General features: G+C 49.1%; 1 protein-coding gene across 1 annotated transcript in view; it reads right to left on the bottom strand.

Moving 5' to 3' along the window:
* The window catches only part of ttn.1 (titin, tandem duplicate 1), a 115,348-nt gene that overhangs the window by 6,563 nt on the left and 90,954 nt on the right, over positions 1 to 17,831 (bottom strand). The window contains exons 164-194 of the mRNA XM_085920775.1: positions 17,476 to 17,772; positions 16,702 to 17,289; positions 16,307 to 16,609; positions 15,927 to 16,223; positions 15,570 to 15,857; positions 15,164 to 15,469; positions 14,726 to 15,028; positions 14,341 to 14,646; positions 12,497 to 14,260; positions 12,082 to 12,375; positions 11,708 to 11,992; positions 11,324 to 11,623; positions 9,071 to 11,137; positions 8,690 to 8,992; positions 8,317 to 8,622; positions 7,894 to 8,184; positions 7,513 to 7,812; positions 6,950 to 7,255; positions 6,529 to 6,831; positions 6,056 to 6,337; positions 5,374 to 5,967; positions 4,966 to 5,253; positions 4,247 to 4,546; positions 3,845 to 4,147; positions 3,417 to 3,719; positions 2,736 to 3,320; positions 2,344 to 2,646; positions 1,874 to 2,173; positions 1,184 to 1,759; positions 786 to 1,091; positions 77 to 682 (exon numbers count right to left, since the gene is read on the bottom strand). Coding sequence (XP_085776901.1) covers positions 77 to 682; positions 786 to 1,091; positions 1,184 to 1,759; positions 1,874 to 2,173; positions 2,344 to 2,646; positions 2,736 to 3,320; positions 3,417 to 3,719; positions 3,845 to 4,147; positions 4,247 to 4,546; positions 4,966 to 5,253; positions 5,374 to 5,967; positions 6,056 to 6,337; positions 6,529 to 6,831; positions 6,950 to 7,255; positions 7,513 to 7,812; positions 7,894 to 8,184; positions 8,317 to 8,622; positions 8,690 to 8,992; positions 9,071 to 11,137; positions 11,324 to 11,623; positions 11,708 to 11,992; positions 12,082 to 12,375; positions 12,497 to 14,260; positions 14,341 to 14,646; positions 14,726 to 15,028; positions 15,164 to 15,469; positions 15,570 to 15,857; positions 15,927 to 16,223; positions 16,307 to 16,609; positions 16,702 to 17,289; positions 17,476 to 17,772 — 13,953 coding nt within the window. The remainder of the gene's footprint in view (positions 1 to 76; positions 683 to 785; positions 1,092 to 1,183; positions 1,760 to 1,873; positions 2,174 to 2,343; positions 2,647 to 2,735; positions 3,321 to 3,416; positions 3,720 to 3,844; positions 4,148 to 4,246; positions 4,547 to 4,965; positions 5,254 to 5,373; positions 5,968 to 6,055; positions 6,338 to 6,528; positions 6,832 to 6,949; positions 7,256 to 7,512; positions 7,813 to 7,893; positions 8,185 to 8,316; positions 8,623 to 8,689; positions 8,993 to 9,070; positions 11,138 to 11,323; positions 11,624 to 11,707; positions 11,993 to 12,081; positions 12,376 to 12,496; positions 14,261 to 14,340; positions 14,647 to 14,725; positions 15,029 to 15,163; positions 15,470 to 15,569; positions 15,858 to 15,926; positions 16,224 to 16,306; positions 16,610 to 16,701; positions 17,290 to 17,475; positions 17,773 to 17,831) is intronic.

Genomic DNA, 17,831 nt, shown 5'->3' with positions numbered 1-17,831 from the left:
ACATGTCATTGTTAACAGAACAACTGTTGTGAAAGGTTGCGTGCACTGTGCCGCGCCGCGTACACTATTTCCTTACTTTCAACATCCAGAGAGACGGTAGCACAGATGGAACCTCCTTGGTTGGTGGCCCTGATCTGGTACACGGTCGAGTCTTCCTCATCCGCTTCGGTGACGACCAGTTGGTGGTAACCTCCCTTGAATTCTTGAATCTTGATCTTCTTTCCGTCTGAATGGACCTCCTTTCCTCGTCTGAACCACTTGATCACTGGTTTTGGCTGACCTGTGATCTTGCAGACGAGTGTGGCATTGCTCTTGTGTTTGACACTCATGTTCCTCAATTCCTCCTTGAATGCAGGCGCTCGAACATCTACGGCTGTGGCGGGAACGATGGAAGGACTTTCCTCACTATAGTCACTTTGTCCTCCGAGGTTCTCGCACTTCACCCGGAATAGATGTTCTATGCCCTCTGACAAGCATTTGACAGAAAATACTGTCTGCTTGATCTCATCTGTAGTCACGGGCATCCATTCACCCCATTCCTTCTTATCCATCTTTTCTTTCTTCTCAAGGTAGTAGCTCTTGATTTTGGAGCCACCGTCACTGACTGGAGGCTTCCAGGAGACCACGCAGGAGTCCTTGGTGATTCCAGAAACAGTTATTGACTGAGGCGGTGTTGGTTTCTCTGTGGACAAAAAAAATACAAAACAAAAAAAAAAAACGCTTTGTCAGTACAGTAAGTAACACCATCTGATTTTGTTGAACATTTTCTTGTGGGCTGAACGAACCCAATTGGCTCTTGATGAGTATAGGTGTGAGGAGTTCAAGCGGCTCGCTGTTGCCATAGCGATTCTGAGCGTATACTCGGAAAAAGTATCCGGCACTGTCTGTAAGGTTGGGCACACGGCAGGATGTGCCATTAATGGACGACGACACCAATTCCCACTCGCTTCCTTCTTTGTCCTCGCGCTTCTCCACTATGTAGTTGGTGATCATGCAGCCACCGTCGTCCTTGGGAGGCTTCCAGCTGATGATGACAGAGTTCTTTAGGAGGGCTTCCAGAACGATGGGACCCTGGGGGATATCGGGTTTGTCTGCAAACAAAGGGTTAGGGTGTATAGTTATTGTTGTCACTTTTTACAGAGGCAAAGCTGGTACTCGCTGAGTTATGAGGACAAAATCATACCGTAGATTTCAACGTTGAACGCAGTGTCGGCCCTGCCAAAGTGATTGTGCAGTCGGATCCTATATTTTCCTCCATGGATCCTGCGCTGCACATTCTTGATAATGAGGTGGGTATAATGCTCTGTGGTCTCGATACTGATGTCCTCAGAGTTCTCCAGGGTCTTTGCTTCTTGTAGCCACAAAATCTTTGGCACGGGACGCCCAATGTACACAGCGTGGATGCGTAGGGTAGTTCCTAGACCGGCGTAGTACGTGCTCTTCAATGGGTAGTCAGAGTGGAAGGACGGGGCAGCTTCCAGTACAAGAACTCCCTTGGTTTCTGCTTCGCCGGCATCATTGGTAGCCTTACAGGTGTATTCTCCCTCATCCTCTTGTTGATCAGTCATGATGGAAAGGGAGTGGTTACGGCCATCGGAGCTCATCTCGTATTTGCGGGACTCGACAATCTCCTTGCCTGCGTGGTACCACTTGATCTCAGGAACAGGCCTGCCAATAATCTGGCACTTCATGACAGCAGGTTGTCCCAGTTTCTCTGTGACTTCGTCCATTTCCTTTCTCAGACTCGGTTTTGTCTCGACTATGTAAAAATAGCGAGCAGAAAAAAAATGCACAAAATGTTAAAGGGTGTCTTACTATTGTTTCATCCCAACTTTACAATTGCTACTTTCATATCAGCGATGGGTATACGCACCGCTCAGTTTGGTCTTGATGCAAGCGGCTGTCCGTCGAGGTCTGCTTATCCCGGTTTCATTCTCAGCTAATACTCTGAACTCATATTCGGTAGCTTCGGCCAGACCACGCATGGTAAACTCCTGTTCTTTCAGCCTCTCCTTGTTGCATTTCTTCCAGGTGCTCTCAGTGGACTTCCGGTATTCCACCCAATAGCCCAAGACCTCCTTTCCACCGTCACACTCTGGAGCTTGCCAGCGAACGGCGATGGAGTTTTGAGTTACCATTGTTGTATCAATTTCACCTGGCTGGCTTGGTTTATCTGCACGGTACAAAGGCGCAAAATAACCAGATGTTTTATCGGTGCCACCAAAGGGAGCGAGTGAGAGAGATGAGGGATTATAATTCTTGATACATATCTCTGACAGGAATCTGGTTAATATCGTTAGTCATCCAATTTATGCTCCTGACTTTCGTCACATGGTGACTCACCAAACGGATCTTTGCACTTGACTGTCTCTGACACAGGTCCAGCTTCACTCTCTCCGATATCATTGACAGCAAAAATGCGGAATTGATAGTCTGCATTTGCTCTGAGTCCAGACAGGGTAAACATTGTGGAGGGAATCCTGGCGGGGTGACGAGACCATTGCTCCGCAGACACCTCCTTGTACTCAACGAAGTAGCCCTTGATGGAAGAACCTCCATCGTCCTTTGGTCTGGACCACGCCAGTGCCACAGAGCTTTTGGTGACATCCATGATTTCCAGTGGTGCGCCCGATGGCTCCGGAGGACCTATTTTTCAAACAAAAGTTTCCCGGCTCAACAAATGCTGATGAGAGAATTCTGGTGAATAAATGATGAAGTGGGGCAAGAATACTTACAAAGCGGAGTCTTGGGCACTAGCGGTTGCTCTGACTTCAGAGATGGGCCAATACCAAAAGAGTTCTCAGCGGTAACCTTAAAGTGATATTCTGTTCCTTCATTTAGGCCCTTAACAAGCAATTGATGATCAGTCACCCTGCTGTCCACAGTGTACCATGCATTTCTGGTGACCTCTCTTCTTTCGACAATGTAACCGAGTATCTCTGCCCCGCCATCATCGGTGGGTGATTTCCAGGAAACCTTAACAGAGCTGGCCTGGATTTCCTCAAACATTAACGGTCCTTCCGGAGCACTTGGACGGCCAATCACCTTGACCTTGATTTGGGCCTTCTTCTTGCCGACTTCATTTTCCAGAAGAAGCTCATACACACCAGAGTCGCTTCTCTCGGCTCCTTTGATCACCAGTTCGCTGGTGTCTTCAGTGTAAGCAACCATGGCCTGGGTTGACACCGCCCCGCTGTCCTTTGACCATGAGCAGGTAGGGCGAGGTTTGCCCTTAATGGGAAGAGAGAGCCGGACCACTCCACCGTGACGGACTACGTACACATCTTTGTATTTCAGCTCGAGTTCACAATCGGGAGATTCTGTACAAGCCGAGTACAGAAATGGAACCGTTACTTTTCATTGACTTTCCTGAACAACAAAACTCACCTCGTGAGTCCATTCTTATGTGCGCTTACCAAACATCTCTGTGATGGTCATAGTTCCGGGAACTTCGGCAGGCTCCCCAGAACCGCCCGCGTTGCAGGCTAGTACTCGGAATTTGAACTCCTCCCCTTGTGGCATGTTGGTCAGGGTGTACTCGCATATCAGAGAGGGCGTGGTGTTGCATTTGAGCCACGCCATAGTGCCCACCTTCTGCATCTCAATGAGGTAACCGTCCACTCTTGCATCTCCCTCATCATCAGGAGGACTCCAAGCCAGGGATACAGATGACTTGGTGGTTTCCGTGACCCGAGGGTTCTGGGGGCAACCGGGTGGATCTGACCAGGACAGAAATATGGATGTTCCATTTGTACCAATGTAGCTGTTTGCATGGAATGTATCGAAACACTGTTTGTACTTGACAAAATGCAGAAAAGAGGACATTTTTCTTGTTTGGTCTCACCAATGGGATCTGATGCCACAGCTGGTTTCGAAGGCAAGCTCGGTTTGCTGAATCCACGAGCATTGATGGCAGTGATTCTGTGTTCGTACTCTAGACCTTCAGTTAGCTCTGTGGAGCGGTATCTATTCATGGTGACAGGGTGCTTGTTGGCACGCACCCATCTGTCAGCCCTGACTTCTTTGCGCTCGATAATATAACCAGAAACCTCGAGCCCACCATCCTCTTCCGGTGGATTCCAGGCAACAGTCATGCCATCACGCGAAACATCAAAAATGGTCGGCCGGCCAGGAGATCCGGACACATCTGCAAAAGAGGGAGAATCGTGTTAGCCTTGTGCCAAGACTTATGGTTACATGCGCTTGTGGAATAAAATAAAATAAAATAAAAAAAGACTGCTGTTACTTGTCAAACTCCTGCAGGTAACAATTCCAGACTGCAAGAAATCTCCGGTCCCATAGCGATTTACAGCAGCCGCACGAAAGACGTACTCATCTCCCTCAGTCAGGTTCTCAAATTTGAAGGTGGGTCGGCTGACAGAGTCGGAAACCGGCACCCAGCCTGGTCTGTGGGCATCCCGTTGCTCCACCGCATAGCCGCTGATGGGGGCTCCGCCATCCCTAGCGGGAGGATCCCAGCTACAGGTGACTGTGGTTGCGTCAATCTCATCAAATCTGATTGGTCCTTTTGGTTCGTCAGGTTTGGCTAGGAGAAAATGATAGTGTATCACTGCAAAATCATCCAAACCACGCTTCTCACGCCGTCAGATGAAAAGTTAGAGAAGGGCAGTAACGTGCTACATTGACTTTGTGACACTAACTCAAGTAACTTGCGTTGACTTTGAAACATTAACTCAAGTAACTTGGAATAAATTGTACTTGCCAAAGTTAGACTGATACAACATACTCTTTACTTTTACTTCTACATACGTACGTATATAATTCTTAATTATATATGTAATTCTTTGAAGGACTACTCTTACTTGAGACGTATTATCACGTAACAAAACTTCTTACTGGACTAACATTTTTGGCCACTCTACCCACCTCTGTCCATATTTCACCTGAACATACAGAGTATGTAAACAAATCAAAGTTAATGCCCAACCACGGGGCTTTACTTACAGAGAATGACAACTTTGATGACCTCGCTGGTGACACCAACAGTGTTCTTCAACTCCAGGGTGTAGTTTCCAGTGTCGTCGATGGTTGTGTTGGAAACGGTTAGTTTGCAAAACTTGCCAGTGCTCTGAATCTTGACACGATCTGTGATTTTGATCCTGTTGTCACCAAAGAACCAGATGCAGGAGGGGGGAGGCCTGCCAATGATGGGTAGCTCCAGCGCTAGGGTTTTACCGGCCAGAACGTGAATAGTTTTCTGGGGAAGGCTAGTGAAATCCACCGCAGGCATCACTGGAAAACAAGTCAAGTCTTTTGTAAAGACTAAAACCATGTTTCATCAGACTTTGTCCTCACAGGTTTTACGAAAACGAATAAACAATACGATAACCATGAGACGTTGCTGCTGCTCACCTCTTTGTTCTTGTACAGTCACAGGCGTGACGAGCTCCTTTGCTTGGCTGGCGCCTCGACTGTTGATGGCTTTGATTCTGAACAAGTACTGCTCCTTCTCATTCAACTTCTCAATTGTGTGCTCAAAGTCAGTTAGCTTGAGCGAGGCCACCTTCATCCACTTGTCAGTACCAAATTTGCAAGCCTCGACAATGTAACCCGTAAGTCTGCTGCCTCCGTCATGCTCAGGTTTCTCCCAGCTCAACGAAACTGTGCTTTTGGTGACGTCAATCACCTCAAATTTGCGCGGCGGATGAGGCACCTCACAAACCAGGATCACGTCCGATGTCTCGCGAGGCTCGCCGACACCGTAAATGTTTTCAGGTAGGACTCGGAAGTAGTACAACATGCCCTCCATCAGGCCATCAATCTTGAAAGATGTCTTGCTGCACTTGGAAGTAACAGTTTTGTAGGCTCTCATGGTGGCTTCGCGCCGCTCGATAATATAATTGTTGACAGGGGCGCCGCCATCAACGCTGGGGCCTTCCCAGGAGATGGTGGCATATTCTTTGGTCAGTTCCTTGATCTTGATTGGTCCCGTCGGTCCTGGTGTGTCTAGAATAGCAAAACGTTTGCCATTTACAAATGACGTTCCTAAATAGTCACGCTCGTGACATATGCTTTTTTTTTAATATCCGCTTACCATAGACTTTGACGAGGATATGGACTTCCTGCTCGCCAGCAGAGTTCTCAGCCACCAGTGTGTATTTTCCAGCATCGTACCGATGGACCTTATCGATGATCAGTGTGGTTGACTTGCGGGTGACTTCTACGAAGCCTCGGCTGTTAAGGTCAACGCCCGGCTTGCTCCAAGTGATTGTCGGAGCAGGACGACCAGTAATATTGACAAAGAGGCGAAGAGAACTGCCGGCCCGCAGGCAGATGGTCTTCCTCAGCTCATCAGAGAGTTCCAAGTCAGGAGTTTCTATTGGGTCAAGGTAATGACAAATAAGGTTGCTGAACTGCAACAGGCGTGCGTAAGAATTCATCTTTCTCCGAGGTCTATCTGTGACATAACAGATTTTCCAGCGGGTTCAACCTTCTCTCTATTCCTTAGCAGTAGAGTAATCCGTATTGCTACGATTGAATTGGGGGAGGGGGGGGGGGGGGACGTACCAATTCTCTCGACCGGCTCTGTTTCAGCACAGTGCTCGCTGAAGTCTCCTATGCCATTGATGTTGATGCCGACCACTCTGAAGCAATACTTCTTGCCTGAGCAAAGTCCGGTCACTGTGTGCTCTAAAGTGCGCAGTGTCTTCTCGTGGGCCTTTGTCCATTCCTGTGTTCCAGCTTCCCGCATTTCCAAATAATACCCCAGCACATCAGCTCCTCCATCCTCCACAGGGCGAGACCAGGCCAAGCTAATGCTGTCAGCGTGCGTGTCAGTGATACGAGGTACCGAGGGGGGAGATGGGGTGCCTACGATGAGAGAAGACAGAGCTTAAATGCGTCGAATGCAAAGTGAGCGTGTCACCGACAGACTTCATTTGCCAATCTCTTTTGGATTGCTGGCATATTAGGAGCAAAACAAGCTTACACGTTGGCTCTCTGCAGACAACGTATAGTGAAACCTCACTCGGTTCACTCTCTCCAGCCTTGTTGATGGCCGTCACCCTGAACTGGTATATGTTGCCTTCGGTCAAACCGGACACTTTCAGCGTGGTGTCGAGATGTGCTCCGCTCCTGTTCACCTTCACCCAGCGAGCGCTCTTCTTCTCACGCTTCTCAACAAGATAGTGGAGCAACGGGCTGCCACCGTCACTCTCAGGCTTCATCCACTCGATGGTTGCAAAGTCCTTTCCAGACACCAGGATCTCAGGTGCACTTGGTGGCAATGGCACAGCTGTAAGGAGACAACTCGAGGTTTGAAACAACAACTGCGACAGGTTGACGTTATAATAATGATAAGTGACAAAGGGCAGGTTGTGCGGAATATTGGAACATAGTTTAGCTCATGTAGTCGGGGGCTAAGGTTACGATCCACCAAACCGGCCAATAATGTTTAGGAAACTCCTTGGCAGCAACTTCAACTGCAAACGACGTCAAAAACCAAAACTGTAGATTACACACATTTTACAACAGTTGCATGGGGACACTCACTGAAAGTGTTCTTGGCAACCATGGGATTGGAGACAAGGGGGACACCAGCACCGTACTTGTTGATTCCCCGGACTCTGAACAGGTATTCTGTGTTTTTCAAAAGCCCCGTGATGCTGCAAGTCAACTCCTTGCACTCGGTATGCATGAAAACCCAGTTAAGTCTGTTGGTGTCTCTTCTCTCCACAAGGTAGTGGGACACCTCATCACCGCCATCTTCCAAAGGAGGCTTCCAGCTCAGAGTGCACGACTCCTCAGTTATCTTGCTGATTTCGATGCCGCCTTCACACACTCCCGGAGTGTCTAGAAACAGTCATTGTGTCGTCGGTTGTTTTCTCGTCTCACAAGGAGTTGGATTGGAGAACAGAGTGCAGGCATACTCACCGTGTACTTTGACATTGACTTCAGCAGTCTTTGTACCGCTCACATTCCTAACAGTGAGAATATACCTTCCGGTATCATCTCTGTCACAGAACTTGACGATAGCCATTGCCCGGTTGGATGTGTATTGCAGATGGTACTTCTCACATAACTCGAGTTCCCTGTTGTCCTTGGACCAGAAAGCTTTGGGCTCAGGCCTGCCACCCACTGCAGCATCCAGAACCAGATCTGAGCCAGCTCTCACCGTGACAACTTCAGACAGTAGTTTGCCGTCGAGGTGAGCCTTTGGAGGTTCTGTCGCACAATATAAGCGCATTGACACGAGTTGCATCTGCACGGTGGTCAGCCCAGGCATTTGTCACATAGTATCTGACATTGAATCGCTGGCTTGTTTTTGCACTATCACAAATAATCAAAATAGCTTACCAAAGTCAGTCTTGCACTGCACAGAGCCAGTGGAATCTGATGGGATGCTGAAGACTTGGTTGGCATTCTTGGCAATGACCCTGAACTCATAGGGTTCTCCTTCTCCCAGGGCGGTAACAGTGTAGAAAGTGTCTGTCACGTTTGTGTAATTACACTTCAGCCAGCGGCCTTCGCCAGTCAAAGTGTATGGCTTTCGTTCAATAACGTATCCTACGATTGGACTGCCGCCGTCATTGAGCGGAGCCAACCATTTGAGCGACACAGTGGTCCTGGTTACATTTGTCACTTCTGGCTTACTCGGTGGATCTAAAAACAAAGGCGTATCGGTCATAGGTTGGAAGCGGTCAATGTTTGCGTGGCAAGCGTTACTCACCGACAGGGTTTTGGGCGACTGCTCCTTTAGAGGCTTCACTGGCCTTGCTCAGACCAGCACTGTTCATCGCATAAACTCGGAACTGGTACTCTAAACCTTCGACGAGGTCTTCCACCTTATGGAAGCATTCAAAGCACGGAATCTTGTTCTCCCTTACCCAGAGAATATTATTTCTCTCTTTCTTCTCGATCCAGTAACCTGACACCTTGCTGCCGCCGTCGTGATAGGGCTCCTCCCATTTCAAGGTCATTGTGTTGGCAGAGATATTAAAGACACATGGCCTTGTTGGTGCTCCAGGAGGTGCTACAACAGTCAAACGTGAAATCTCTTAGCGACTCACGACTTTTACCAGTGTTTTGCCAATTTAGAAGTTGTACTTACTGTAAGAATGCTCTGCAACGACGGTCTGAGACTCAGTTGGCTTGCTGACGCCAAATCTATTCTCGGCAGAGACCCTGAAGGTGTATTGCATGTACTTTGTCAGATGACTGACATGCAGAGACGTGTGCTTCACGCTGGAGTTGATCAGTTGCCAGGCACTGGAACCAGATTCACGCTTCTCCACGATGTAGTTGGTTATGTCGGTGCCGCCGTCATCCTCTGGCGGATCCCAGTTAACAACACAGGATTCTGAGGTGATATTTGAAATTTCGACAGGCCCCGTCGGAGGGTTGGGTCTACCAATGACGTTGACGTCTATAGTAAAGGTCTTGGTTCCGGCAACATTCTCCAGGGTCAGGTAGTATTTTCCTCCATCACCCCTCATGGCATCCTTGACTGATATGCTAGTTCTGTCTTTAGTTACTTGAATTGAAACTCTTTCAGAGTTCTTCAACCTCAACTCCTCCAGCCTCCAGGCTACCTTGGGAACAGGTCGCCCGCTAATAGGAACATCAATTGTGAAGCTACTGCCAGAGCTGTATGTGATCAGCTGATCGGTGATCTCACTAAGATCAGCTGCCGGTTCAATGTGAGGCTCTTTGACCAACACCCGGGCTGGATTTTCCCGGGGCCTGCTGAGGCCGGACTCATTCTTGGCTTTCACACGGAAGTGATACTCGTGGCCCTTGTTGAGCTTATCGACCACGTAGGAGAGGTTCTTGGTGTTGCCAACCACAAACCATTTATCTGTCCCACTCGCCCTGGCCTCGATGATATAACTCTGTATACGGCTTCCGCCGTCATGCTCCGGCTTCAGCCAGCTCAGTGACACCGAGCTGTCTGTTGTGTCTACAATGTCCACTCTCTTTGGTGGCGCAGGCTCGGCAGTGGCGACGACAGGCTCTGTCATCTCAAATGCCTCGCCGACACCGTGCTGGTTCTGTGCAGAGACCCTGAAGAAGTATGGCACTCCCTCCAGGAGATCCTGGATTTTCATGATATTCTGAGTGCACTTTCCCCCAGACTGTGTCCAAGCACGACGGGTGGCCTCGCGTCTCTCCACAATGTAGTGTTGAATTCGCGCTCCACCGTCATTGAGTGGAGGCTGCCACGCAAGGGTGACTGAGCCTCTGGACACCTCGTGGAAGGCTAAAGCCTCAGGAGCTCCAGGAGTGTCCATGACCTTCAGGGTGAAAGTCATGGACTCGTTACCGCTGCTGTTCTCCAAGTTAACAGTGTATTTGCCTGTATCGTTCCTCGAGCAGTTTTCAATATGTAGCGTACTGCTGCCCTCTGCAGTTATGACCTCGGACATCACGCCCACTTCTCCTTCTTCTTTCAGCCAGGTGGCGACAGGGACTGGCTTCCCCCTGAATTGTATACTGAGTTTCACTGAACCTCCAGCCTTGACAACATGTGTTTGCTTGAAGGAGGCATCAATATCAACCTGTGGCGGTGTGAGTCTGTCAACGGCCTGAGCTGGTTCTAGTGTTGCCATGTCCTCGCCTCTTCCGACTTGATTTACAGCGGCGACACGGAACTTGTACGCAACCCCGGTATGTAGACCAGTCACCGTGTACTCTGTTTTGGCCACAAGCTCTTCATTGACTCTATGCCAGTCGAGTTCGTTTGCTTTAACCATCTCGACAATGTATCCCAGGATATCAGAACCTCCGTCATCTGCAGGCTTGCTCCATTCCAAACTGATAGAGGTATTTGTGGAGTCGGACACACAGACCACAGATGGAGCGCACGGGATGTCCTTTGGTTCGACAGCTTTGATGGGCAAGGAGATGTTGCTCGGAGATCCAATACCAGCATCATTCACAGCCATCACCCGGAACTCGTACTCCATATTCTCAGTGAGATGAGAAACCCTGTGAGCACATTCGGTGATGGGTTTCTTTGAAAGCACCTTGTAGAACCGGAGAGTCTTCTTCTCTCGTTTTTCCAGTATATAATGTTGAATGGGGTTTCCTCCATCAGATGTTGGAGGAGTCCAGGCCAAAGTTATGCTTTCCCCTGTGACCTCGGTGGCATCCGGAGTGCCTGGAGAATCGGGGGTACCTGGGAGGAAATTGTGAATGGAAATATGTGAAGACCACAATCAAGGATGAACACGTAGAGCAGAGCTTTCAATCACAACGGCCGACCATTTTCTCTTCTTTCTGATTTTTAACCTTTCGGGTAGTGTGTTTGTACGTTCAATCCAAAAAAAAAAGATTTGGTCAAAATGTCAGTCTTTTGACTTACTGTATTGCAGCTGTGCAATAATAGGGCAGGATTCCAACGGTCTGCCAACACCAAACTTGTTGACAGCTGAGACCCTGAATTGGTACTCGTTGATCTTTACGAGTTTGGTTGCAGTGAGCGTGCACTCGTGACAGTCATCAGACACTAACGCCCAAGAGATTTTGGATGTTTCCCTCTTCTCAATGATGTAATGTGAAATTTCTGAGCAGCCATTGTTCTCTGGCGGATTCCAGGAGAGGGTACATCTGCCCTCTGAGATGTTGCTAAACACGATGGGTCCTACCGGTTCTCCAGGTGTGTCTGCATTACATATGAAAGTCGAAGTTAGAGGTAATACATCGATCGCTTGTGAATATACTATAATGTACAGAAATGACGACACACCTTGTACTTGAACCAGAAGATTCTCCTTCTTGCTGCCCGATCCATTGGTCGCTTCGACGGTGTAGAGACCGCGGTGGGTACGGTCAGCATCTCTGATGAAAAGAGTGCTGTATCCAGGAGCAGTGATAATATCCATCATCCTTTGGGTGATTTCCACGCCGTCTCTGTACCAGATCACTTTGGGAACAGGCCGTCCGGTGATCGCCACATTCACCCTGATGTTGTCACCCGCTTTGACAGTCAAACCCTCGAAATACTCCGGGCCAAATTCAATGTGAGGAGCAGCTGGTATAGAGGAAAATGCAATTCACGATAAATGCATCATCATCATCTCACCACTAACCCTGGGCTCTCGCTGGCTTATCTTCACTTACCATTCTCGCTTCTGACCACAATCAAACCAGACGAGTTGGACGGGGGACTGACGACACCGATGGCATTTCTGGCAATCACCCTGAATTCATAGCGCTCGTTCATTGTCAGACCAGTCACAGTGTGCTGGCAGTCGTGGACATCAGTTAAGTTTGCCTTGAACCAACGACCGTGACCCTGTCGTTTCTCAATGTTGTAGCCAGTGATCTTACTGCCGCCGTCGCGTTTGGGCGCATCCCACTTCAGCGTGATCGAGTCACTAGTCACGTCAGTGTAGTCGGGCTGGCCTGGAGGATCTGAAAGACAAAAGTCCAGTTCATAATTAGTCTCCCAAAGGATCTTTGTCAAGAGGTTATTTGTCGACGAATAAGTTGAGCTACATGATGTAGGCCTATGGACAGAGTCAGCAGCACTCACCAACAGGACTGACGGCCATGACGGGCTTGCTCTCATCACTCATCCGGCTGGAGCCGGCATCATTCTGTGCGTACACTCTGAACGAGTACTCGAGGCCTTCGATGAGACCCAGGATCCTGTAATCGGTTTCTCTGATGAGCACTAGGTTCACCTTCTGCCACATGATGCTGTTCTTTTCCCTCTTCTCCACATGGAAGCCCTGGATGGGTGTACCGCCATCATAGAGAGGCTTCGCCCACTGGATTGTCATGCCGTCGTTGGTGACGTTATACACAACAGGCCTGCCTGGCGGGCCTGTGGGCCTGAATTGGTGCTTGGCAATCACCATCTGTGAGACCAGGGGCTCACTGACACCGTACCTGTTCTCAGCAAACACTCTGAACTGGTATTGGACACCCTTGACCAAGTTGGGCACTTGGAACTGAGTTCCCTCCACCCTGGAACAAGCCATCTTCCAGTCAGGCTGAGAGGTGTCACGCTTCTCGACAGTATAGCAGTTGACGTCTCCGCCGCCGTCGTCATTGGGCTCATCCCAGGAGATCATGATGCTTTCCGCTCTGACTTCATCAAGGCGGATGGGTCCGAGGGGCTTCGATGGGGGTCCGAGGGTAATGACGTGGATATGGAAGGACTTTCTGTTGATTTTATTGTCAAGAGTAAGTGTGAATTTACCCTCATTCTCTTTCTTCACACTCTTTATCATTAGCGTCACTTTGTTGGCTGTCTTCTTGAAGCGGATTTGATCGCTTTCCTTCAGAGGAAGGTTGTCCTTCAGCCACGAGACTGACGGCTTGGGTTTACCTACGTAGGGCATCTCAATGTGGACATTGTGGCCTAAGCGAACACAGATTCTTCCATCTGGGTAGTCTGCGAGGCTCGCTTCGGGTGTGATAACATAGTCAATGACCTTGATTGGACCTATTTTCACAAAGTCACCCTGACCCTTCTCATTTCGGGCCGCAACTCTGAAGAATACGTCGGAGTGCTCCTTTAGTTTTTGCACCTCAAACTCACAGTGTCGGCTCGTTCCTCCGAGTGTCCAGTCTTCACCGGCGGCTTTCTTCTCAACGATGTAGTCAGAGATGATGCTGCCACCATCGTAATCAGGCTTAAGCCACTGCAGGGTGACTGAGGTCTTAGAGGAATCCTTCATAGAAACGCATTTGACTGGACCGGGAGTCTCTGCAGCCTTGACGGGCTCAAGTGTTTCACATGGTTCACCGACACCATTCTCATTCTCTGCGAGTACACGGAAAAAGTACAATGACTTTTCAGAGAGATCTTCAATCGTGTAGGTGGTGTCGACGCATTTGCTTGTGACTGCAGAGTATGATCTCTTTGAAGAGTCCCTCTTCTCTACAATGTAGTTTGTGATTTCAGCACCGCCATCGAGGAGTGGCGTTTCCCAGCAAAGTGTGACTTTTCCACGGGTTACGTTTTTCAGTGTCAGGTTCCTGCACTGAGCCGGACGGTCCTGGACCTTCACGGACAAGGTTAGCATCTTGGGCTCTCCTACGCCATTCGCAATCTTGACCGTATATTTTCCGGTGTCGAGCTTGGTGACATCACGCATGACGAGAACTGCGGTGCTGTCCGAGTGGTGGAATTCATAAGAGGGGTTGTTGTCGATACATAAATCCCCTTTGCTCCAAGAGGCGTCGGGTGATGGTCGACCCTTCAAAGGAACAGAGAGCTCCACATCCTTGCCAGCCTTCACAATGTAATGCGTTCTCATGGCCACATCTGAGTCAATCTGGGCTTCCTCTGTGAAAACGATATCACGGTCATTTAACAACAAACAAACAAAAAGGAAAGACATTTCGCAAATCTGCAATGTCACTTACCCAAGATATCTTTAGCCTGTACAGGCTCAGTCATCTGCAGAGGTTCCCCGCGGCCCGCACAGTTGACAGCAAAAACTCGGAAAAAGTAGTTCACGTCCGGCTGTAAGTCATGTACAGTATATTCCGTCATCTTGACCTCTCCCTTTGAAGTAACCATGGTCCAATTCTCCTCTCCCTCCACCAGCTTCTCCACCATGTAGCAGGTCACCTCACTGCCTCCATCCCATTCTGGCCTGGACCAGCCCAAAGTGATAGAGGTCTTTGTGGAATCCATCACCTTCAGCTTGCAAGGCTCATCTGGAGCATCTGTGAGCCAAATGAATTGATGGGCACCAGTGGTCCTCGATTGACATTTTGGAAGCAGCCAGCATCTGGGATTACTTACCAACGGGATCTGCGGCCTTATAGAAGTCGGATCCATCAGAGAAGGGTCCTTCTCCAGCTCTGTTAATAGCACAGACACGATACTGGTACTCATTTCCTTCGGTGAGATGGTAGACAGTCTGCTTGTTGTCTGGAACGGGGTCTTTGTAAACTCGGATCCAGCGCAAACTCTTCCTGTCACGTCTCTCCAAGTAGTATCCAGTAACTGTGCTTCCACCGTCCACACCTGGACTTTCCCATTCGACCACCATCGAAGTCTTGGTGATGATGTTCACCTCAGGTGTATGTGGCTGTCCCGGAGTGACTGATGGAAATGCACAAAGAACAGATGTGTGAAACATTTGTCCCTTGTGATCGGGGGCAGGAGGATGAGCAAGAGTTCTGCATTTGCTTGATGACGAAAGGTAAAGTGAAAATAAGCCTGAATTCCAAAGCTTACCAAAGGCATTCTTTGCAACAACGGCCTCTGACTCAAGTGGCTCTCCCACGCCAAACTTGTTAACAGCCATGACCCGGAACACGTATTCGTTTCCTTGCACCAGTTTGCCGACGGAGATGTACGTCTGCTCATGACGCTCTGAGACTGTCGACCAGACCACCCTGCTGGTTTCACGCCTCTCCACAATGTAGTGCGTCACCTCGGAACCTCCGTTGTCGGCCTCACACACAGGCTCCCAGCGGAAGGTGATTCTGTCTGCTGTGATGAGGTTAAAATTAATGCTACCGGCTGGGGGTCCGGGTTTGTCTGAGGAGATATGAAAAGGCGCCACCATTCAACAAACAGAATTGAGAGACGGGAGGAAACTTTTCAACGTAAGAAAAGGAAGCAAAATTTTTCAAAATACCGAGGATTTCGACCGCAACCGTAGCCGTCGCTGAGCCCAACGCGTTTTTGATCTTTATCTCATACGAGCCAGTGTGTCGGCGGGTCGCATCCTTGATCAGGATGGCCGACGAGTCGGTTGTGTTTTCCACACACGAGGTAGAAGAAGCGACAAGCTCCTTTCCATTTTTGAGCCACTCGATGCTTGGGTGAGGTTTGGCAATGATTCCTACTCTTATTTTAACTGACGTTCCGGCTTTGTACTGAACCACATCCAAATACTCTGGAGGAAGATCAATGGCCGGAGCGCCTGCACAAGAGAATACGTAATCACATTATCAATGCACCAACACGAGAAGGAATGAAAATGAGCACTCACCGTGCGCATCGATACAAGTGACCGGGCCAGCAATAAGAGAAGGGTTACTGACAGAGCCAACAGCATTCTTTGCATACACCCTGAACTCGTAAGACTCGTCCTGGTTCAGCCCAGACACCGTGAAGCCCATACCAAGGATATTCGTGAAGTTAGCCTTCACCCATCTGCCACTGGCGGCGTCCCTCCTCTCCAAGCTATAGCCGGTGATCTTACTGCCGCCATCATATGGGGGCCTCTGCCAGGACAGGCTGACTGAGTTCTTTGTGACTTCAGTGACGTGGACATTTGCAGGGGGCTCTATAGTTGGAGATGTCAGAGGAGCCCCAAGTCACATCGATGTCAACGGAAGCTCAGACTATAAGATTGAAAGCGCCACTTACCACACGCGTCAATCGCCAGCACCTCTTCAGACGTCTTGCTCATCTTTCCAGTGCCAGCGGCATTTTCAGCTGCCACCTTGAACTCATAGATGAGACCCGGGCAGATGTTGGTGACCCGAAACTGGTTTCCTGGTATTGCTGTTTTATTGATCTTTTGCCAGAGGATACTGCTCCTTTCCTTCATCTGAAGATGGTACCCGGTCACGGGATTCCCGCCGTCGCTCACCGGTTCATTCCAGCAGACAGTCAAGTTATCCCTACACACAAAACTAACCCAGGGGGTGGATGGAGGTCCAGAGACGGCTGGAATTAAAACAAATGCATATTAGTTGATGGTACGTTTGAAAATGTTCATTGGCCAACCGCTACAAACCAACAAAGCCACGTTGACTTACTGAATGGAAGCTTGATCATAACTGACTTGCTGTCAATGTGGTCGCTGACACCGTAGCGGTTCTGAGCCTTAATTCTGAACTGATACTCTTCCCCCTTGGTCAGTTTCATCACTTTGATTTCACTTCTTGCAACGTTAGTTGAGGCCTCTGTCCAGGTAGGAGTGCTAGTTTCCCGTTTCAGGACGACATAGTTGGTAACAGGACTGCCACCGTCATACTCCGGAGGATCCCACTTCAAGTACACTGTCGTCTCTCCAACCGCTCCAATCACCACAGGTCCGACCGGGGGTCCAGGTCTATCCAGCACAACAAAGTTCACGAAGATCTTGGCGGCACCGCCGGGGTTTGAGGCGGTTACTTCGTATTTCCCAGCGTCGCATGCTGCGCTTTCATTCAGGGTGATCGTTAAGTTGTCAGGCGTGACTTCCGTCGACAGTCTTTTGGATCCCTTGATGATAACATTGTTCTTGGACAGAGTCACTTTTGGCATCGGCTTGCCAAAAAGTGGAACGTCGAAGGTAAGGTCGGAACCAGCTCTGACATAAACTGTATTCTTGGGGTAGTTTTTCAAATCAAACTCTGGCGCCTCTGTTGAAATTCAAGCAAAATGCAAAGTAAATTTACAGCAAAGTTGAAAGCAAAAAAAGGCTCTATTCCATGGCAAATAGTTGGCGTTTCATACAACACGTCATCGCAGCGGTGCACATTGAGTGCCGCATCTCGGTTCACTGTACATTAGAAAGCATACCGTAGAGAGATGAGAGAAAAAATTACCATGAATTTCTTTGACGATAACCGGTACTATCATCTCCTTTGGTTCGCTTAGTCCAGCGTGGTTCTCAGCTCTCACTCTGAAGTAGTACTCTGCACCTTCTCTTAGGCTTTTTATTGTGTGGCTCATGGTCCTCACTGATGCACACTTGACCCATTTGGTTTGTCCCTTCTCCAGAGCGTCAATGAGGTAAGCCTTCACTCTACTACCACCGTCATACTCGGGACGAGTCCAGGCGATTGTCACGCTGTCTTTAGTGACATTTGCGACTCCAAGTTTCATGGGAACACTCGGCACCTCTGCGACACAAAAGTGGACCGTAGAATGAAGTTTTTACATTTGATGAACTTGACGGAAT

The sequence above is a fragment of the Syngnathus leptorhynchus genome, chromosome 9 (genome assembly GCF_054491065.1).
Source record: "Syngnathus leptorhynchus isolate UIUO chromosome 9, UIUO_Slep, whole genome shotgun sequence".
NCBI lineage: Eukaryota > Metazoa > Chordata > Actinopteri > Syngnathiformes > Syngnathidae > Syngnathus > Syngnathus leptorhynchus.
Note: the sequence above shows the minus strand (reverse complement) of the source record. Positions and strands in the feature narration are given on the sequence as shown.